Genomic DNA, 22,556 nt, shown 5'->3' on the forward strand with positions numbered 1-22,556 from the left:
CTTTTGGTCAACATTAGATGCTTAAACATCAACATTCGATGTTTGTTGTGCTCAAACTTAGATGCTTAAAAGACTCAGCTGGAGTGCACTATCACCCTTTGATGTGGGTGGACGTAAGGAAACTTTTCACCCTTTTAGAGCATCGTTTTGAGCACTGAGCACACCGGTCCCAATAGTGGACAGAAAGAGTTCTCCTGAGTATGAGAGCGGCCAGATCTTCTCTAGTGCGATGCTGGTTTCCAGGCATGGCACTGTTGGATCTCTGAAAATGGTACCCAGCGTGCAGTGCTTGGCATCAGTGTAAGAAGCTGCCTGGGGATTTTTCTGGTAGACCTGTCTCCAAGACCCCACCCCTCTGAAGCCCTGGGTGAGGCTTCATCTGAAATTGCAGAGGTAGTTCCTGCAGAAGGAAAGCAAGAGTTCCCTAAATCTTCTTAAAGATTAATCGTTATCCAAAAAACTCAATATCTTCACCGTCATGCCTGGCCTTGTAGATTTCCTGTATGTTCTCTTGACATCTCTTCCTGGGGAGACTCTTTGCATGGCAAAGATAGCCTTTGTGCTTTCAGCCTTTGCCCCTCACTTTCCTTTGACTTATTACCATATCACCTAGGGCTTACTTTGTCCTAGCCTACTGTTTGTTTTTAAGTACATTTATCCTATCCTCCTAAAAATCTGTTACTATTCCTCCAGATGCTCTTAAAGCCCCATCTCCCCACCTAGTTCCCTATTGTAAAGAGGGCATGTAAACTAAATCTCACGGCATCATGGAGCGCTCACTTTGCATTCCTGTGATGCCCCTCCAATGTACTTGCACAGACTACATTTGCATACCCCTTCTGTTAATGTAACTTTTGTCAGTAATTACAGTAGGATCATGTGAGGGACCAGCTCCCACCTTTGGAAGGGTTCTTGGGTAGACGAGAGAGGAATTAGGAAATATTAAGTAGAAAGAGAGACCTAGATGACAAGAAGAAAGACAGAAACACATGATAGCTTTGGGAGGGCCTGAGTCAATACCCAACAGCGACTTTGTTTATTCAAAAGGGCTTTGTACAAGGGGAGAGGCAAAAGACTTCCCCCTTGCAAGATCAAAGCACACCATACAGCCAAGTATAGACCCTTCCAAACACCTGGTAAACACGCCCATGACCAAATCATCTCCTTATGCAGCCCTGCTGGGTAAAGCAAGCTCAGATTCTCTGACCCTGAGTAAAGTCTCACTAGAGAGCCTCTATGGGCTCCCACAGGATCAATTAGTAAACCTCAAGAACCAGAGAGATTGTTCCCTTCACTATTACAGTGGTTCAGCCCAACAGGCTTCACATTGCCACCGTGGTCCATGCAGGGCAGAACGTTTACCTATATTTCTGATCTGTGGGATGTGGCATTGAATGGTTTGGCTTCTATTTTTGACCCCTTGTAACAGGTACCATCTGAGGGGACCAAGGCATCACCCGATTAAACTACTCTTTGACAGAGGTGAGTTTCCTAAGCTTGCAATCCAAGACTGAACCTTTTCCTCACATGACTAACCAACAGTCAGTGAGCCTATGAGGTTGAGGGTGATGAGTGCAACCCTAAAGTTCTTTCTCTTTCCTGTATTGTCTTTGCAGGAGAGCGTCTTTGTAAAAATAGGCTGAGCTTATGGATGTGATGGGAATAAAATAACAACTGTGCCTTAAGGAAACAGAAAACTAGCTTAAGGCCTGCCTAATGTCATATCGTACACGTGTGATTCTAGCACCCAGGAAGCTGAGACAAGGGGAGTATAAGGCCAGCCCAGGCTATGTAGTGAGTTCCAGGCCAACCTAGGCTACAGCCTAGGGACAAATACTCTCTTTCTCTCAAAAAATAATAACAAAACAAGTCACAAACAAATAAACCGGTTTATTCTGGGCCAGATAGTAGCTTGGGGACCTGAATTCCAGTTTCCTTGAAAGACATGTTCCACCCTGGAAGAGATTGCATGAGCTGATGTGATCACAGAACAAAAGAAAAGTGACAAAGTCATGAACCTACAGGATACACTTGTGGGTTATTGAGCAGAAGCGCTGCAGCAAGGCAGGGAAATCTCTTTGATCACATTTTCAGCTTTCAGCTTGGTGGAGAACAGAGCTTCTTTGAGTTTAACGATAAAACCCAAGAGCTTTATCTCAAAGCAAGGGTGTTAAATCAGAGGCGGAAGCTGGCTAGAAGGGACAATAATACATAAGAAAGGGCTAAAGAAGGTCCAAGGTAATTCTAGCAGTTGGCTTGTAATGTCTCATCTCCAGTCTCAGCGTCGTGCTCAGTCCAGGGAAAGCAGCCTGCAGGATCCGTCACACAGACACAGCTCTCCAGAGAGCCTCAGCTCACGGTGAGTGGGTTCTGCTCTGCAGATTAGGGTTCCCCACGGCAGTGGCATCTCAGAGTGTAGGGTCCTCAGCCTCCTGGTGGACTAGAAATGAGTTCACAAGGTCTCTGCTCTACGCCACATTCTCAAACAGAGGTCACAGAAAGTGTGACATTTCTTCAGTTAGGACAGTGGCCGGGGAGGTGAGAGGTTCAACCTGCTAAAACTCTAACAGGACAAGTCCATTTCTCACATAGAGATAGAACCAGCTTAAGGACCAGGCTCTGGGGAGTCAAGTATTGTTTGAATCTTAAATTGCTGATCACCATTTGATTCTGCTTTTTTCAAATTCAAGGGTTCTCAAAGTGATAGTATCTTGACAAACAAGGTTGAAATAATTTCAAAGTACAATTTGGAATAAATGATTGCTTTCAGAAAAGATTCCTTATCTAACATTCTTACTTTATAGACTTAATTTTGAAGCCCACATTACTGAAGGAAGGCTATTTAGATTATCTTTTAAGGACAGACACAGAGAGCAAACAATATTCATAATCATCCACTGTTTTAGTGGCTGTGCTTGTGGTTGGCGTCAGGGACCCAGAAGGGCCTTTCTGCCAGCTGCCATGACCCAGAGTTCTCAGTGGCAGTTTTAATTGAGACTTTCAGGTCCTGGTTATGGTCCGACAGACAATAAATTCCCATATCCCGAGTATGGCTGTCTCAAAGGTTTGAGTTTGAATTGACTTAGGCGAGACAAAGAGGCAGCTCTGTCATAGTCTGGTTGGAATTTACACTTCATTTTCAGACACTGTGTCGTCCATGCATCCCTGTACTGAACTCCATTGTCTCTCCTCTCCTGAAGAGAAGGTGGATACTAGGGAGAGGTGAGGAGCTTGGTACAGTTTCTTTGTTGGTTTATACAAAAGCAAGCTAACTTACCTCCCTCTTTCTTCCCCTTCCCCCCTTTTCTCTCCTTATTAAGATTTTTGTTTTGATTGAGACACCATCTCAATCTGTAGCTCAGAATGGCCTGGAATTCACTATATGGCCCTCACATTCACATCAATTCTATTCCTAAACGCTGGGATTTCAGGCATGAGTTGTTGCTCCCGGCCATACGAAATTGACTTAATCCAAAATTAACTTAAGTCATAGGGCAGTTTCTTTTAGGCAAGGGAATTGGAGTAGTTGTGGGGAAGACCGAGGGTTTAGGTTTCACAGAAAGGGGTAAATACATTTGTCACGTGGACATGTGAAAGGAGAACACTGAAAGGGAAGTTCTCGGGCTCCGGGCTTTGGGGTTATCCTGGCTGACAGGTTCTTTGATTTTTGCAGTGTGGCTCCTCTCATCTCTTTCCTTCCCCTGGCTCCAGGCTTCCTACTCCATCCCAAGCCAGAAGCCTACAGGGTTCAGGGCAGTTACAGCTCCTGGGGCCAGCCCCTCTGCCTTGCCTGTGGAGATCAAATAAAAGAAGAAGTCAGTGAGTCAGTTTTCCCTTATGACTGGTCTCTCCACGTGTGCAGGACAGAAGAGAAGTCAATGGGCCAAAGCTTGTTTTTATTGAAGAAACATCATCCTCCAGAAGTTAAGAGGTGCCATGGACTAGACAGAGGGGAAGTGATTGCAGGAAACAAGGTGAGAATGGACAAGATGGCAATCAAGGGGTGACTGTAGGGGCCCCGCCTCATTCGTAAGGCCGTGGATAGAATGCCATTGCCCCTTTGATGGCTTGGAAATAACAAGGCTAAGTGACAGGCACAATGCCAGGCTTGCCTGGATCCTGCGTTGAACATGACACGGAATCCCTCAGTGTCTCCTGTCCTAGGTGGCTAGCCTCCCAAGCCTGTACTTGCAACCCCTTAAAACACCAGTGCTCACTGTTGACTGTGAATTCTGTAACACTGACTGGGTGACATTCCCTCCTGTGTGCAAGACCTGCTCCACCCTGGCTTACCCTGGCAGGACAGGTTCCTCTCTTTGATTCTTTCTCGCTGGATGTTGGGCTTTGTGGACAAGCTGAGGCAGGACATACTGATACCAGCAAGCCAGGGAGATCCATCCTTTCTCTTTTCTATCTCATTTGTAGCTCATTTATACACACTTGTTTGTGTATGCATATGTGCTCATTGGCATGTAGCATCTTGGGATGAGCACCTTCAACACAGTTCCCAACAGGTTTTGAGACTGGGATTTAAAGGCATTTAATAATTTCTCTCAGGGCTGTGTTTTGCATTCAGGGACCATGTTTTTGTTTTGTTTTGTTTTGTTTTTCTTGTTGTCAACTTGACACAAGCTAACATCATCTGGGAAGAGGGAACCTCAATTGAGAAAATGCCTCCATTAGAAAGCCTGTAGGTTCGCCGGGCGGTGGTGGCGCACGCCTTTAATCCCAGCACTTGGGAGGCAGAGCCAGGCGGATCTCTGTGAGTTCGAGGCCAGCCTGGTCTCCAAAGCGAGTTCCAGGAAAGGCGCAAAGCTACACAGAGAAACCCTGTCTCGAAAAACCAAAAAAAAAAAAAAAAAAAAAGAAAGCCTGTAGGTAAGTCTATGAGGCATTCTCTCAGTTAATGATTGATGCAGGAGTGCCCAGCCATTGCAGAGTGGTGTTCCAGTGGTCCTAGGTGGTTTAAGAAAGCAGTCTGAGTGAGCACAAGCAGTGTTCCTCTAGAGTCTCTATCAGTTCTTGTCTCTAGGTTCCTGTCTTGAGTCCCTGCCCCAAATTCCTTTTGTGAGGGACAATGATCTGGATGTATGAGCCAAATAAACTCTTTACTCACCAAGTTGTTTTGATCATCGCACTAGAAAGCATACTAAGACAAAGGGGCCTTGTTTGGGGTTCATGTGAGAATGTGACACTAATGGTTATGGACCTCAGGAACCAGCATAGTGCCTTCATTTTCAGTTGATAATCTTCCTTCTGTCAACATCTATCTCCTTAATACAGATAGCACACACCTGGCGGTGGTGGCGCACGCCTTTAATCCCAGCACTTGGGAGGCAAAGCCAGGCAGATCTCTGTGAGTTCGAGGCTAGCCTGGTCTACAGAGCAATATCCAGGACAGGCACCAAAACTACACAGAGAAACCCTGTCTCGAAAACAACAACAACAACAACAACAACAACAAATACAGAGAGCACAGCATTTGGGAACTTGGGAAACCTTGGCTCTTCCGGTAATCTGCTATCCTAGTTTTCCTAGGACACAAAACTGGTATTGGAAGTTAGGCTCTGGGGGCAGGTGTTTCTGAGTTTTTGGCATCTTATCCAAAGAATTAAAAATAGGGCTCACACAGATTTACGAAAAAAGCAAGGTAACTTTGATTCGAGCAAAGCCATAGTGCAGATTGTAGAGGGAGACACTGTCAAGATTGACAGCTGGCCACATGATTGACAGCACTCATGAGGGTCCAGAAAAGGGTCAAGAGGACAGCTTGCAGGAATCTGCTCTCTCCTTTCATTCCGTGGACCTCGGGAGTTGAACTCAGGTCTTCAGGTTTGACAGCAAGTGCCTTTACTCACTGGGCCATCTTGCCAGCCCCTTTCCTTTCTTTAACAAATGAAATCATAAGGTCTTTCCAGAGGTGCCTTGAATGGAGTTGTAAACTGATAATAGAAAACAAACAAACAAAAAATGGGTCACGGAGTTGAATAAGGGAGTTAAAACCCGTCTTTTGCTATCGTGGGGTTTTGAGATCCCTAGCTTTTATAACTGGGAAGGTAGAAAGGCCATGTGCACTGAGCCTCAAGACAACACCGTACTATTTTAATGTTCCCCTTTAAACATCTACGGAAGAGGAAAACTGTCTCTGTCCAAAACCTTCCCAGCGACTGCTGTCCCTGCTCTTCCCTTCTCCACTCTCAGCTGGAACGAACCTTGGACCAGACCTCCAGGTGAGCGGCCCCTTCCTCTACCCACTCTCCTTAGTCCTTCTGCACTGCCTTACCATTGCCTTACCATTGTCAGCATCAAATTCGGAGCTTTGGAAAGGATTGTGCAGCTGACCAAACTTCTCAGGCTCTTTCTCATCCCCTGGTCACATCTCTTTACTGGGCACAAGAGTGAAAACGACGCAGTAAGACAATCAAAGAACATGTACTTTCTCAGATGGAGAAACCATGGCAAGAGACAACCAAAGCGATTGACTCTCGGATGGCTTAAAAAGCAGCAAAACAGGAAGTTCTCAGGTTTTGAATTTGTCTTGTCTTGTAAATCTAAGGACTCAACCTGTGGGGTTGCAAATCATGAAGGTGAGGCTGCTGGCACACACTCGCAAGCAGTCCAGTCGCTGACGGGCTTCAGAACCTCTTGAATATTAGTCATGGCAGAGATGACTGCCAAATGGGGCAGTGCATAAGGACATCTGCCACGCACACAAATGCCCCCTGCCAAGCCAAGCGCACAGAGAAAACCAGCTCCAGAATTTGTAAGCAAAGAAGCTGAGGCAGGGGAGTCGTTGATAAGTTCTCCCAGAGAGTGATACTAGTTGTTTTTTGTTTTGTTTTGTTTTGTTTTTTCCTGGTGCTGAGGACCAAACCCAGGGCCTTGCGCTTGCTAGGCAAGCGCTCTACCACTGAGCTAAATCCCCAACCCAATACTAGTTTTTTGATGGGTTGCCTTCCATATCTATGTAGCTCCGGGAGACCTTGAATTCACATCAATCCTCCTGCCTCAGCTTCCTGAATGCTAGAATTACAGGCCTGCAAGATCATAATTAGGCAGTCCCTAATATTATTTATTATGTGTTTGTCAGAAGCCTTTAGTGATGTATTTTTTTCAGTACGCACTTGGATTCTCCATACTCAGTGAATTACACAATAGAAACGGAGCCCTAATTCATTCAGAATAGAAACTAGACATTAACACTCCTCCATTACTACCATGTGGTGACATGCTGGGACTCCACAGCATACCTGGCAGCATGGTGATTGGTTGTTAAAAGCAAGGAAGTGTTGATGTTTGCCAAGGAGGAAGAACTGGAGGTGCCACTGTCTTGAACACCTCCCTCTCCTTTCTCCCTCCCTCTCCTCCCTCTTTTTTCTCCTCCCCTCCCTCCCTCTCCTTTTCCCCCCTCCTTCCTTCCCTTTCTTCCTTTTTTTCTCCTTAACATATCCAAATACCATATTAACAGGCCTAGAATTTTCCTTTTGATTATTTTAGTTGGAAAGTCTACTCTGTGACTAACAATTAGAGAAAACCAGAGAATCATGTGCTGGATCTGTGCTTCTCAATTTAAGAAATAGTCCCCCTGTGAAGTCATATCTGTCCATCCTTAGCACCTGGGAGGCTCTGGCGGGAAAGGTGAAACCTGAATGGGTGAAGGTAGGGGTCCGCACTTACCCTTTTGAATCTGAAAAATATTGATGTGGTGAATTGAACTGCTTATTATCAACCTACAGTTTGCCAGCTATACAGTCTAAGAAATCATGCTGGAAACAGGAGGGGCATAGAGTCTACATATCAGCATCTTGCTTTCAGATTTGACCTCTGTGGAAGATCGCTTCCCAAAATGAATCATTTACAGAGAATGATGAAACCACCTTCTGGAGTTTGAAAAGAGACGAGGCTGCTTTAAGAGAGAAACAGGAAGTTGTAACTAGAAGCCCTATGAATGCTAAACCATTGCTCGTGAAGTAGCAACAAAGTAGCAGCGTTTATTCTGAAATCCCGGGGCTGACAGTCCGTGCTAGGCAAACCTGTTCAAAGTGTTCATCCCTCACCCAGGGATTTTTCTGAGCACCACGTTCGAGCGGAGAATGGCGGGGCAGCTTCGGCTTACGTCAGGGAAGGATGAAGATCATTTTCAACACCAGGGAGCAGTGGAGCTGCTTGCCTTCAATTTTTTGCTCATCCTTACCATTTTAACAATCTGGTTATTTAAAAATCATCGATTCCGCTTCTTGCATGAGACTGGAGGCGCGATGGTGTATGGTGAGTGTGTAAATGGTGGGATTCATGTGAAACTTGTTGCCTGGGCGTAAATAGACACTTGTGCTCAGATGGCAAAGTACCGAAAGTGAGGAGAAGATGCTGACTGAGGTGTCCTTAGCTTGATGGGAGGTGCTGCGATGTTCTGAATGCTAGCTAGCCTCTTTCTAGAGGAGCGACAGAAATTCGCCTGGCCGCAGAGCGGCTGTCACAGTCCTGTTCTGAGGCAGCACATTGTGTGAGTCTGTTGACAGCTGGAGTCCTTTGTCATGCAGGGCGTCGTGGAGCTCTGGTCCTGATAGTGGTCAGAGCAGCCTCTTCCTAGGCAGCCAGAGGAGCGTGCAAACTTAACCGAATCGCTTCAGATTCCCTGGAGGAAATACTCTTCCAATTATTTTCAAAAAGAAATACTTGTAGAAACAGATCTCACCCCTGTTACGGGAATCATTGTGTCCAAATCCTTTTCCATCCTATGAACACTGTTTTAGCTTCTGATAATAAAAAGTGTTAAACCAAGACTTTCCTATTGCTTAGCCTGAGTTCATGTGATCTTGTTTATGATACTTATTTGTGCTCTCACACACTTTCTCCTGCTTCTGCTTTTTTTTTTTAATTTTAGACAGGGTCTCACTCTGTGGCCAAGGCTGGCCTGGAACTCACTAGGCTGGCCTCATACAATGATCCTCCTGCCCCAGTCTCCTGAGTACTGGAGTAATAGGCATAAGTAACCACACCTGACTCTTTAAACCATGTGGAAAAGTGTTAGTTTAAGATTTAAACTCCCAAAGTGATGTTCTTTCTATGCAAGTTACCGTGTCATCCATGCTTTTTGGAAAGTTTAATTAAATGTGATTATGTAGTCTATCCAGACTAGAGTGGATTAGTTTTCTAAGGTAAGATACAAGGCACCAGTACTGAACTGGTACCGAGACAATTGTCGCACTACCAACTGGCTTCACTACCTTATCTCACTAGTAAAAAAATAGCAACTTTGAACACAATGCTAACAGTCAAAGGGCTGCCGTAATGCATAGCGAAGAACACACTTTTTGGCTTACCCTTATTTCAGTAGTCTTGAAGGCCCTTTGATATGCCTGAGGTCCAGGGGACAAGATGAGGGCACATTTTCTGTGCTAAGCGTGTGATGTCCTGATGTTAAGTATGTACTGCCCTGAAGTGAAGCATGAGAAATGCTATCCTTAACTAGATCCCCTGCGAGACATCTGAGCTGTAGGACAGACATTTAAGGCCAAGCAGTGCAGTTTGTTTTCAGGCAGCCAGTTCAGAGCAGAGTTCAGTTCCTTTGTGCTGAGAGTCACACAGCACACAGCAGACTTTTCGGGGTGGGGGTTGAACTCAGAAGAGACGTGCCTAAACAGAAGGGCATGGCAAGGTGCTTTCAGAGGCAGAGCCCCAGCCATGACTCATTCTCCCTTTCTCCATAATCGATTTACCAGGATCTTTCTCTGTCTTGGGTAATAAATAATCAAAAAGATACAGGATGTAATCTGAGAAGCCAGAAACAATGCCATCCTTAGCATCACATCCAAGGGCTGTCCATACCTTAGTGATGCAACACAGGTTTAAGATTAAGTCCTTATTAGAGGAAAGATTACCCCACAGCCTTAAACTTGCTTGAATTATAACTATTGTTGCCAATTTCTTTCTTTACTGTAGGGAGATTGTTTTATAAAAGTAGCTAAAGTTTGATTGAATTAATTTCTGATTAAATTTTGGCTAATAAAGAGGCATGGAGATCCTCCCCAAGCTGAACAGCCAGGTGTCATGATCCTCCCAGTGTATGTTCATACATTTCAAGCTGTTAATGAGGTTTTGTCCAGGCTAGACTCTGAAAATTCATCAGGATGACCTTCACACTCTTCTTCCATAATAATCAAAATGCTATAAACCTGAAGCACTTCATACTTTCTGTCAGGGGTGCAATGAAATAGTCAAACTAAAACCCAGGGAAAAGAGGAACTCTAAGAAATATTTCTTAATAGTAAGTGGGAGAGAACCCCAAATGCATTAGTTGCCCAGTCTTTTAAATGAATATGGAATTCATACAGTGGAAAGGAACCTCAGCAACGGAAGTCCCATTATACAGAGGAAGTAGGACTTATGGAGGTCATGGTATTAGTTTGTTGTTGAGCTTGGGGTTCAGCATGGCTTTTAACTAAGGATTCTGAGACAGTAATAGGTAAATTTCTTCAGTGATATTCCAGGGAGTGTGTGTGTGTGTGTGTGTGTGTGTGTGTGTGTGTGTGTGTGTGTGTGCAGGGGGTGGGTGAGTAGTGGAGAAATACAGAAGAGCAAGCACCACATATCTGCTCCTGCTGTAAGCACTTTAAGGGCTGGCCATATAGTTTCTTTTCTAGCAGGTCTGACAAACTGAAATTCCAGGGTAAACCCTCTTTCCAATCTGAGGATGGAAGTCATTGTTTCTATGGGAGTCTGGTGAGATGCGTAGTGTGGACCAATGGGAAAGGAAAACGAACTTAGATGTTTTAATTTTGTTTTACAGTAGTCTGCAGCAGCTCCCCCCCCCCCCCCCCACAGGCTTGCCACCTTAAAGTAGACTGCAACAATTCTCTCTACCCTCCAGGCTTGTCACGAGGCACCTTGGAGAGTGGCCTTTTTCTTCAGGCTTATCGGTGAATTAGCAGCCCCTACTTTTCTGGCTATACCATCTTGCCATCATCAACTGATTGAACAACTTGCCATTTGCCTCTATGCTGAGACTGGCATTTTCTTCAAGGCACCACATTCCCTGTCTCCCTCTCTGCAGGCATTCTGGTGACCTGTGCTAAACGTCCCTTAGAAGATTCAATAGATGTTGATACATTTAATCAGTGTACTTGGGAATCCAATTAAAAAAATCCTAGGGATCAGAGGCTCAGAAAATGAACAGTTAGAGGATAAACAAGGGGCAATGTGACCAAGCAGAATGTTGAACAGTTCTTTCATAATTATTGTTAGAAACAATTTTCAAGTTGTTAACCTTAAAATATCATATGCAGGGTTATAGGGGCCAAGAAATTTCCTCTGTGTTGATTGGAAATAAAACTGAAGATATAAATACAAGTAATTGCTTATATGAAAAAAATCTTCTTTCATTATTATGGGTCATGGGAGGCTTTTAAAAATTAGCGGCGTCATTGTGGCAATATTTTTGCTTCACCAGGCATGGTGAAGGATAATTGTCGTTCATGACATCCTATGACTCTGGTTATTTCAAAATGGAAGAATAAGGAACAGTAATAATCATTTAAACTGCACTAAAAGTCAGAATGAGCGTTAATGGTCAAAATATTGATTGGCAGCAGCTGAAACACTTAGCGCTGCTTACTCAGGGCTTAGAGTCATCTCCTCAATGTTCATAAAAGAGCACTGGCTCCTTGGTCCCTGATAGCATTAAAGAGTCCGTTGTATCTCCCTGGGGGCTGCCACATCTTGCAGGCCATTTGTAATGCCATACCTTTGAGGGTTGGAATTTAAGACTAGGGACAGAATAATTTGAACATCTTAGAGTTCTATCTTTGGTTTTTACCGTCATCCAATTAGAGACTCTCCTGAATCTGTGTAGAAATGTGTTCATCATTTAGTAGGAACCAAGGAAATTCCAAGTCTCTATACTTAGACTTTTGAGTTCCTCAAAAGCCCTGTCATAGTCAGATGTTTTCTGATCCCTTAAAAGTATTCTTAACTAAGTTTAATAGAGCAATTTAATTTAATCAACAGCTAGGGTTTTTTTTGTTTGTTTTGTTTTTTCAGGTTTAAAGAAACTATAGTCACAAAACTGTCTTTCTCCAGCTCTTATGTAGGCGTTGATTTCATTCCAGCCCTTCTCAGAGGTTCCTGGCTGAAACTGGGTTGCTGGCATGATGTGTCTCCCACTTACTGGTCCAGTTTTGCTCTGATCCAGCTCAACCTGTGCCCCCAACAGCCAAACCCACACACTCATCCCCACTCTCCCCTCTGCCCCGGCCTGAGTGGTCCTTCTTAGGCACTGTGCCTGTTGAAACCTGCAAACTCCGTTGAGAAAGCACCCAGGCTCTCTGTGAGGTTGCTCTTAAGGCTGATTCCCCCCACCTCTCTCAGTAGTGGGATGTATTGTTTTGTTATGTGACTTCATTTCTGGTCTGATTTTTTTCTCATCTGTGAAATGAGGAAGACATGAACTCCTTTCTAGCTTCAAAATTTCTCCAAAATTCAGGCCCAGACACACTTGAGTCAGATATCTTGGAGCGACTTCCTTTAAACCCAGTAGCTTTCTTTGTGGAATCAAATAGTCAATCATGACATCTAGCCCTTTCTCCTAGACATGATTTTACTTAGTAGCATTGATTTATCACTTCTAGTTCTCCCAGGTTTGCTTTGATCTTTAATTCGGTGCTCATAAATCTTACTGAATTTCTCCTGGAATCCCTCACTAGGAAGTAACCCCATCAGAGCACTTAGGGGTGGCTGTGTGCATCTCTGTAGGTCCTATTCTCACTAAATCAGAGTGACTCTGCCTTAACCTGAAGGATCTGCAGGCGAGGTAGTTAGGATCAAGATTCTCCGATGTGCTATAAAAAGCTTGATTTTTGTGCCCAAGGTTTTCCACACTGTATGGTGTTGGCTAAATTAAATAAGTAGAAGAACTGAATCGAAGACTTTTTTTTCTACGTAAGATGTTATATGGAGGCATATTGGTACACACCTATAATCCCAGCGCTTGGGAGGCAGAGGCAGAAGGATCAATGCAAGTTTCATTTCAAAGCACCCTTGCATAGTAAGTTACAGGCTGTGAGTTAGACTCTGTTTCAAAAACTAGAGGGGAGGGATTTTTTTTTTTTTAAGTAAAATAACCTCTGTATTCTAAATGAGCCTGTGTATTGTGCTGAAGTTCTGAACCTTCAGAGTTGTACAGCTTTGGCCTGGCTGCCCTGGTGCCTCTTTATCACTCCTCTCAGGTCTGAAGGGCTACTGAGGCTGTACATCACGAGAGGGGGGTTATTACTCAAGCTATTTATGAGCTATTATCTAGAGTCTAATTGAACTAAACTCATAGGATTAATGACAGGGAATATTAACCTTTGTTATCTCAAAACATTGATATATAATAAAAACTAGCTAACAAATAGTATGAATCATGTAAAAATTTACAGCTGTAAGGATTTTACACATATTAACCCATTTAGTCCTCACAACAGTCATTTTTAGATAGGGAATCTGGGACAACAGAGAATCAAGTAACTTGCCCAATGTCACACAAGTACTTAAGGCCAGGTGTGGGACTCAAAGCTTGCCAGTTTGGTTCTATATGGCTTCCAGGCATCATAAATGTGTGTGCCTGTGTTTTCATGTGCGTGCGTGTGTGTGTGTGTGTGTGTGTGTGTGTGTGTGTGTGTGTGCGCGCGCGTGCATGCATATGCACACATAAGTGCATAAAAAAGAGATTATTGCTTTCGAGCTACAGATGAGGAATCCAATACTCAGAGGCACAGGGGAACTGGTAATTGCAGGGCTGTGTTTCCAACTCAGGACTATGATGTCAGTGCTCCATGCCCCAAGCATTCACTCTAGAATACCTGCTGTTATTTACAAAAGGTTTATTTTGTTCCAGGCAATGGTACCTGTGCTGGCTAGTTTTATGTCAATTTAACACAAGCTAAAGTCATCTGAGAGGAGAGAACCTCAATGCAGAAAATGCCTCCTTAAGATCATGCTGGAGGCAAGCTTGTATGGCATTATCTTAATTAGTGATTGATGGGGGAGGACCCAGCCCATTGTGGGTGGTACATCCCTGGGCAGGTTGGTCCTGGGTTCTATAAGAAGACAGGCTGAACAAGTCATGGGAAGCAAGCCAGTAAGCAACACCTCTCTGTGGCCTCTGCTTCAGTTCCTGATCCAGGTTCCTGCTTTGTTTGAGTTCCTGTCCTGGCTTCCTTCAATGATGAACAGCAATATGGAAATGTAAATCAAATAAATCTCAACTCCCCAAGTTGTTTTGGTCATGGTTTTTCATCATAGCATTGGAAACCCTAAGACAGTACCTTTGGAAGTTTGCAAAATAAATATAAGGAAGCCAAAGAATTAGAAAATGTACATGCTACACAGAGTTGGAAGGAACATTTTTGAATGTGGTCTCAGATTTGGGTCACCAATGTGTTCTTTTTATCAGAGTGTGCCCATTTAGTCAACGGGGGATTGTTGTGGTCAGGGGCATTTCAGTTCCTTTATTTCATGAAACCTAAGAAATGGTAGTGTCCAGAGCAAAAAGCCCAATGTAACCCAGTGGAAGCAATACTGTGACATGATTCACATTCATGCTAAGTAGCTGGAGCTGAAGTATTCCAGGGAAAGTGATATGGCTGCCTGGAAACACCTGCCCACACTCCCTGGGGAAGCTGCCTTGCCAATTGTCTTGTTTGGGTTTTAAATACCTGTGGATATCAGAATGTGTGTGGTAGATGTTTTATATAGCCTAAGAAAGGAAAGTAGATTTATGTGAATCAAAAAAAAAAAAAAAAAAAAAAAAAAAGGGCTTTCACCATATGTTAGTTGGACTGAATTTAATTTTTGGAAGAGTCTGGAAGATGATGACTTTAATTTCAGGGGTCTCAGAACCCTGAGAGCTTCATGCTGAGTTGACACTGTTGATCTTGGTAGAATTCAGTCCTATTGGCTATTGATGGGAACTACTGTCTCTGCTGTCTTATACAGTGCTTCTAACAGCCTGGGCCCTGCCCTAATTGCATCATCCGCTAAAGAACAATGACCAAAAGCAGGTGGATATGATCAAAAACTCTGGGCTGCGGCCCAGCAGTGTGTCTACATCCTTCTAGGTGGCTCCCATGTATTCACACTCCAGTGCTTCTCTAGGAACAGCATTAAACAGGCAGTTGCTGATTTCATTTTCTACCATCTTTTCCACCCAGTCAGGATGAAAACCATCTCCCTTCTTGGAAGCTCCTTTCACTGTCCCCAACATTATGCTACTAGGGAAAAATGATAGATCGCTTTGTAAAACTGTGAATTAAGAAATCACTGTTCAGCCAATATGTATCTAGCTGGACCCTCTTGTCTACAGGTCTGCTGACAGCCTCTTAGGGATCCTAAGGAAAGATGTTGGCTACAAAAAGCTGGTGCCTGAAGTAGTTTCCAGGGAAAAGTAATCTATAATACACGTTAGAAATCCCCAAACCCAGTGAAATATGTGTTTTACGTTACAGATGTGTATGTACACATGCATGTTGGGTGTTATGTGCATGCTCACATGTGTGCATGGCATATTAATTAGTATTATCTAATGTGTACCAAGGGTGGATGGTGGGCATGAGGTATCTTACTCTGGAGAGAATATGATGGCTGGACTTGTGCCATTTTTCATGGGACTCTTCCACACAAATATTTTAAAGTTGTCCCAAGGTGGACAACTTCATGGAGGGCTCTCCATCTGGGCGTATATGGGGGTACTCAGGCTGGGAGGTAGCACACTCTAGTCCTGAAATTATTATGAAACATTTTTCCCCACCAGGGAAAGTCCGTAGTGAAGAGCATGAAGCAATGAATTGTGTCCCTTTTAGCAACACCCACACTCGGCTTTCAAATTTAGAAGGTTGGTGGGGGCGGGGCCAGGAAAAAAACAAAAGCCTTAAATAACAGGCAGCATTGTATATATAGATATCTTGCTTTCCTTTTTATCCCTGACTAAACGCATGTTTAAACCAAATTACTAAACAGGAACTTGTTGGGAAATGCATTTGGACATTGACACCCAAATCTTTGTCATCTCTTTCAACCAGTGTGAGTACCAAGACTTTGATCAGGTGACTAGAGAATGGATAACCATTAAAATAAGAAGTTAAAAGTACCAGAGATGCAGTTAAACTCCAATATGTGTAAATGTTGGCTTTCTTAGAGCAGCATGCTCTTTCCTTCCTTGTGGCCCTTACTGGTCACCCCCACGGCCTGATTGCCCACTCATCTATGCATGCCTCTCCATGGCAGCTGTGTGTCTCCTCTTTTCCATAGACTAAACCCGTGAACATCCTTACATGCCTGTGGGAGGCTTCCTCCAGTGCTGTGAGGACTGGGCTAGTTTATCTTCCCTTTAAACTCCTCTGAGTTTAAGATTCCCTGGGACTTGACAACGTTATATTTTGAATAGAGTTTTAAGACATGGTCAGGGCTGGGGATGCACCTCAATATCAGTGCTTGCCTGGCACGTACAGGACCTGGGTTCTATTCAGCAACAAGTGAACAGAAACCCTGACCCCTGACTCCCCTCTTCTTCTCTCCCCTCTTTTCCTCCCTGTCTCTCAAACTCTTCTATGAAGCTCCCTGGTAGGGTTCCCTTCACTTATTCCAGAACTACTTGTCAGCAAGGGGGGAAAAGAAGGTCCCTGGAGCTGAGGATAAAGTCAGTGTACCCTGAGCACTTGGCTGTGTGGGGAGGGATGGGCAGCTGAAAAAACAAAACAAAACAAAACACAGGGCATCCCCTGTGTGTGGGAGTTATATGTTTGCAATATCAGCTACTGGTGATGGGCTGGCAGGAGGAGCATGAATTTGAGACCCTGTCACAACACAAACAAATAGGACTTTGTGATGTGAAGGGAGGGGAGAGAGAGAGAGAGAGAGAGAGAGAGAGAGAGAGAGAGAGAGAGAGAGAGAGAGAGAGCGCAAACACTAGTTTGTTTGTTTGTTTGTTTGTTTGTTTGTTTGTTTTCACCACCCATGTCAGGTTGAGATGGTTAGGGATTCACCTACTTGGTTTAGAGAAGGGGCAATGTCGTCACTCAACACATGGAGCATCAACCCCAGAACTCAGCTGTCCTGTATTATGTATTAGTCTTCACGTACTCACTACCCATGCACGTGGCTTCCAAGATCTTGTAAACTCCATATAGCACTTGAGCGACTGCTGTGCAGTAGTCCACAGAACTCACACCCACAGCTGGGCTGCCTGTGCCCTTCATCTCCAGGGCAGCAGCATTCCTTCAAAACTGAGGCCCAGGGGAGCTGGAGTTGTGCTTTGCCCTGCTGTGGGGCATGACATGTGACCATATAAACACAAAAGAGACTGGGAGATGTCTGTATGTTGAAGACCATTCTGCCATCTGCTGCCATTTAGGATTTGTAAAAGTATTAAGGTCCCATCCATATTTCTCTAAGCAAAGCCCTGTCAGTGGAACATTTCTGTACCATATTGAATAACTGTCGTCAGCAGGATGCAGAGGACTTGACTGTAGAATGAGGTTTATAGTGAGACACTTATAGTACCTTATTCTTAGAGGATATTAGCATACCAGGATTGTGCGGGAGGAAAAGGCCAGTAGGCTGCTGGCATATTCTAATTTTTCTTGGGGATAAAAATCATTTTGTATTTCTTTCTTTCTAGCTTACGCAAGCCTCAGAACATGTCCTACATGTAAGATGGCATGCAAGTAGAATAAAGTGGACAGTGAAATAAGAGAGATTCCAGATGGAAAGGCTGATGTTTTTGAATGCTCCTTGATGGGAGCATCCCTGAAGCTCTTTCCATTTTCTGCTCTCCTCCACCACCCTCCATCTTTCTATCCATCTCTCTATCTATATCTCCATCTCTCTGGTTGTTTGTTTGACACAGACTCTCATATAGCCTAGTCTTGCCTTGATTTTCCTACCTCCATCTCTCAAGTGCTGGGATAACAGGTGCATGTGACCACACATCACTACCTCATTCCCTTCATGCTCTGATATGGTATAGCTGCCTGCCAGACATCTGCTAGATGACAATTGTATAGAAAGCCCTAAAGGAGAGGGACATCACAGCATTTGTTGAGGTGCTCATTCTCTGTGACACTTTAAAATCCCTGGGACTGGTGGACTACATAGCAGATCCTCTTCTTCTTGACTTCCAGGGGGTTTATGCGCTGAAAAAAAATCCAACTACAAATCTGCCTAAAGTATTTGTCTTTTCTGGAGGAAAGGAGATGAATCACAGCACAGAGCCTCTGCCTTAAATGGTCTCATTGTGTATTGGAATTCTGCAAAGCAACACTGAGTAATGTGGGCTCCCATAAGACTGGCTCCTAATGCTGTGTGGCTCACACCACGTGAGCTGTACTCAGGTGAGGGAGATCTGTATACCAGGGCATATGTTTGCCAAGGTGAGGGCAAGTGCCTTTTTCGAGTACTGGGTGCTCTGAGAATCGAGCTCTGTAAGGGAATTGTGTGAAGCTGAAGGAGGTCAGAGTTCCTCTCCCTACCCTGCGTGTTCAGACATTCAGACTTAAAGAAGCCCCAATGCTTCTTAAGTAGAGACTGCCTGAAAAGGGGATGCCAGCTCCTGTCGAAGAAGTGGGTCTCAGAGAGTGCTCCGAGTGCTGGGGCAGATCTAGGTTGTGGCTGTGAGCATGTGTTCTGGGAGGTGGTCCATTACTGAGTCCGGATAGCTTCTTTGAATGTCTGATTTTCTTGTTTTCCAACGGAAGTGGTGCTTTTGCATTCTGCAGCTATGGTGGCCAGTCTTCTATTCATCGGTGATCCAGTGACTGGCATTTCCTTTCTCCTGTACATTTGTGTGGATATGGAAACAACCCCTTCTACTCAGACTTGTCTCCCTCTTGCAGCCCTCCTGGATCTCCCGTCTACTCCCGTGCAATCTTGCCAGGGCAGCGTGTGTGTCCATTCACCACTCCATCTTTGTGTCAGCATATGCGCAGAGCACTGAGTTTACCTGTGAAAAACTGTGGGAGGCTGCATGGAAGCGCCTGGCCTCTGACAAGCAAGGATTGTCCAGCTGCTGTTCCTGCAGCATGGGTGTGCTAGCCTTGGTGCCTCTGGAAACTGCCAAGATTTGATTTCTCCAAACACTTGGGGTTTGGCGCAAACTAGGGCCAGAACCTTTTGGCTCATATGTTAAGTTGGCTCCTACAAGAAGGAAGTGCTGGAAGAGATTAGCTCTAGAAAATAATTCACTATGAGAAGCGTCTTTGAGAGAAAACGGGGAGGGGTATGAGGACTCCAGGATAGATGTCTGTCTTTGATGTTGAACCAACATTTTTGGAGAAAGGAAAAGAAAAGAGCTTGTGCAGGGGACCTTTAGCCTACACTGCAGCTCTAGGAAAGGTCTGTCAAAATTATGGAGTGATTATACCTATCTATGGCTATCCTTCAGAGGAGTACCTGGCTCCTTGCCTTTGCAAACCTGCTGGGCTCAGACATTGGCTGTGCACAGGGTATAGGATGCCTCAGCATAAGTGTGGTGATAGATGCTGGGGCCCAGATGCTAAGTCCAGGCCAACTGCCCTCCTCTCAGGAGAGCTGCATTTTCACGGCTAATACATCTGCTCATTTCTGGCTGCAAATGCCTCCACTTACTTCAGGGTGTTTCTTCTTGAAGTCTGAGACCCAAGCTGGTGCAGGACCAGCCAGGATCATTTAGTTTTTGAGGCCATATGTGAATTTAACCACACCAATGAGTAGGCGTTTGCTGTTGTGGCAAGGACTTGCTTTCTATACTTGGGAAATGACTACGGGCAGACACTTTTTGTTCATTTCTTGCTACCTCATTGAGAGCATTTTCCAAAACATAGTAGCTTTCCTACCGGGAGTTTGAAATGACATTAATTCAGGTTCTTCCATTGAGACCCCTGCAATTCTGCGGATTCTGTTTTGTGTTTCCAGCTGGCTCACTTTTAGGGGATGAGTTGACAGAGTGTTGTTCTTCCGCAGACACCTACAAAGCATCAGGTGTGGGTGATGTATCCTCTGCCCCTCTCTAGGTTATCATAAGCGTTCAGTACTATGCCTGGAAGGTTCCCACTGTTCTGTGGCAGATCGTGTATTCAATGAAGGTCAGTGAGCTGGTGAGACTTTATTGCTGTGCTGAAAAAGCCAAAACAATAGCAAAGGCAGGGTTGATTTGGGCTCACCGTTTCCGAGACTTCAGTCCAGCTGCTTGGTCCCATCCCTGTGGCCTGAGGTGATAAAGAACATCCTGGAAGTAGGGGCATAGTGCCTAGAGCTCTTACTTTATGACAGAAACAGAGAGAGACAGGAAGGAGCTGGGACAAGGTATATATAGTCTTTGGGATTCCCCCAGTGGCCTCAATGATTGAACCCAGCAGCTAAGGACAAACTTTCAACATATGAACCTTCAGGGAGACTCTTTATGTCTAAACCATAATGTTTAAGTGTCTTCTCTTGTTCCTGAAGATTGCGGGCAGTGTTTTCATTATGAAAGAGCAGGTTAAACTGAAGGAACCATAAGCGAGATTTTAAAAATTCATCAAAGAAATTTGTCAGTTTGCTTTTTTCTTACCCTTCTATCAGTTCTCCACATTGTTGCCCAAGTGGTAATTCTTATACAAAAATCTAATTATTTTACCATCTTACCTAAAATCTTTCATTAGTTCTCATTACCACTGAACGGAAATAGCAGAGATGCCTTTTGATCTCCTCTCTCTTTCTCTCTCTCCCCTTCCCTCCCTCTCTCCTTCTCCTCTCCTCTACCGCATATATTCTTTCTACACCACTACTGACTTCCTAAAAGCATCAGATCTCCAAAGTCCCTTTACACTGGGACATTGTCCTAATGAGGGTATTACTGGTGATTGTGAACACAGAAACACCAAGATATTAGCAATTTATACAACAGAAGTTAAGTTTTCCCTCATAGCAGCCCAATGCAGGTGCTCCTGGCTGGCAGATGTCCCACCACCACATACACACACAGACACACTCCTGGATTCTCAGGGACCCAGGCTCCTTCTGACCAGTAACATTGTCTGTCTTTAGAGGCTTGGATTTCTCCCCAGTCAGCCAATAAAGGAGGGAAAGAAGAGAGAGAATTCACTAGATGTTCTCTGCCCCAACCCAGAAGTGAAAGATACCACTTTTGCTTACACGCTATTGATGAGATCTGGCCAGAGACAAAGCTGGCAGGAAACGGGCCCTGGCTGAGCAAGCACCTCCCACCAACAGTTGTACTGAGAGAGCATAGATCTGGATACACTTTCTGCTGACTGTGATTCCCACGGCTGCCCAGATGTATAGCTCAGATCCTGCTCATTGTCTGATCAGCTCCTCGAGATAAGACTCTTGTGAGCCTTCAGCTTCTCCTCGGGCTTTGAATTGTTCAGTGCCTCTTTCTACAACAGTGTGCTTCCCAGCTCAGCTGCTCTGGCACACGTCATGCTGTATTAGAATTTTCTGCTTATGAGTCTTCGACTTATACAAACTCAAGCCCTTCCAGGCCCAAAACTATATTTTTATTTTAGACCTATAGATTATGTGGGACAAAATATCTAATGCAAAGTATCTCACTGGAAAAATGGATTTTTTTTTTTCAGTAAGGTGGTGGACTCCTGCAGTCTCAACACTTAGGAGACAGAGGCAGGAGGATCAGGAATTCAATTTATCCTTGGCTACATAGTGAGAATGAGGCTAGCCTAGACTACATGTGACCCTGTCTAAAAATTAAAGAAAAAGAAACAACAAAGATGAAAAGACATGTTACTAGATGATAGAATTCACAAGCAAGGGGCAAAACCCCCAAAAATCAAGATTCAAAGAATAAAGTTGGATTATTTCTCTCAAAACACATACATCAATCCAAATTTTAAATCAAGGACTATTTTGGGTCTCTAAAACTCTTATCTCCATTTTTTTTGCTGATATATATATATATTTAAAATGTTTATAGCAATCTTACTGCCATGAATGTCCTAATAGATTTTAGAAGCTTAGAAGTCAAGAATTGGCCCCTTGCATAAAGGATGCTGTATCATGAGAATGCACGTGACTATGGGCAAGCAAAACTTTAACAGGAAATTGTTTGAAAGGTTAAGAAAAGGTACCTTGTTGACTGGCAGGAAGTACAGAATTTGGTAGCTGGAGAAGAAGCTGCTTGATGTCCATCAGGAGGAAGCTCAGACATGTCACTCAGGAGCCAAACTCCATCTGTACCTTGGACCTGTGTCCTTGGACCAAATCCTCTTTGGGTTGGTCTCAGATACCTGTCAGTAAAAATGGAGAAACTATTGCTTTGTCATGCCCCCAGGAAGAGAACAGGCCACCTCTCCCGCTGGGCTTGAGATATAAATGAATCATGTCAGTGAGAAGGGACAGTTCTCCACAAGACAGACCCTCTCCTAGGGATCCATCTCCTCAATAACAGGTTATTCGATGTTGATCACAGAGTAAAGTTTCTTTTGAATACTTTGAATGGAGAGGAGAGGTGGGTACCTCCTCTCCAAATTTGGGGAGGAAAAAACCATGGGAATATATTCTGAGTATTCAGACAATAGTGTCCA

General features: G+C 44.2%; 1 protein-coding gene and 1 long non-coding RNA gene across 2 annotated transcripts in view; one reads left to right on the forward strand and one right to left on the reverse strand.

The window, feature by feature from the left end:
• Window positions 1–1,896: 1,896 nt before the first annotated feature.
• On the reverse strand, window positions 1,897–22,253 carry LOC128096860 (uncharacterized). Its single transcript, XR_008213760.1, has 3 exons — window positions 22,101–22,253; window positions 6,295–6,386; window positions 1,897–3,790 (listed from the first exon to the last, which is right to left on the reverse strand). It is a non-coding gene; the product is annotated as an uncharacterized LOC128096860 (long non-coding RNA).
• The window catches only part of Slc9a9 (solute carrier family 9 member A9), a 550,545-nt gene continuing 535,781 nt past the window's right edge, over window positions 7,793–22,556 (forward strand). The window contains exon 1 of the mRNA XM_052716929.1: window positions 7,793–8,268. Within this exon, the coding sequence (XP_052572889.1) occupies window positions 8,094–8,268 (175 nt within the window). The 5' untranslated portion in view covers window positions 7,793–8,093. The remainder of the gene's footprint in view (window positions 8,269–22,556) is intronic.

This window comes from Peromyscus californicus, unplaced genomic scaffold (genome assembly GCF_007827085.1).
Source record: "Peromyscus californicus insignis strain IS unplaced genomic scaffold, ASM782708v3 Scaffold_11__1_contigs__length_118956290, whole genome shotgun sequence".
In the NCBI taxonomy this organism is placed as follows: Eukaryota; Metazoa; Chordata; class Mammalia; order Rodentia; family Cricetidae; genus Peromyscus; species Peromyscus californicus.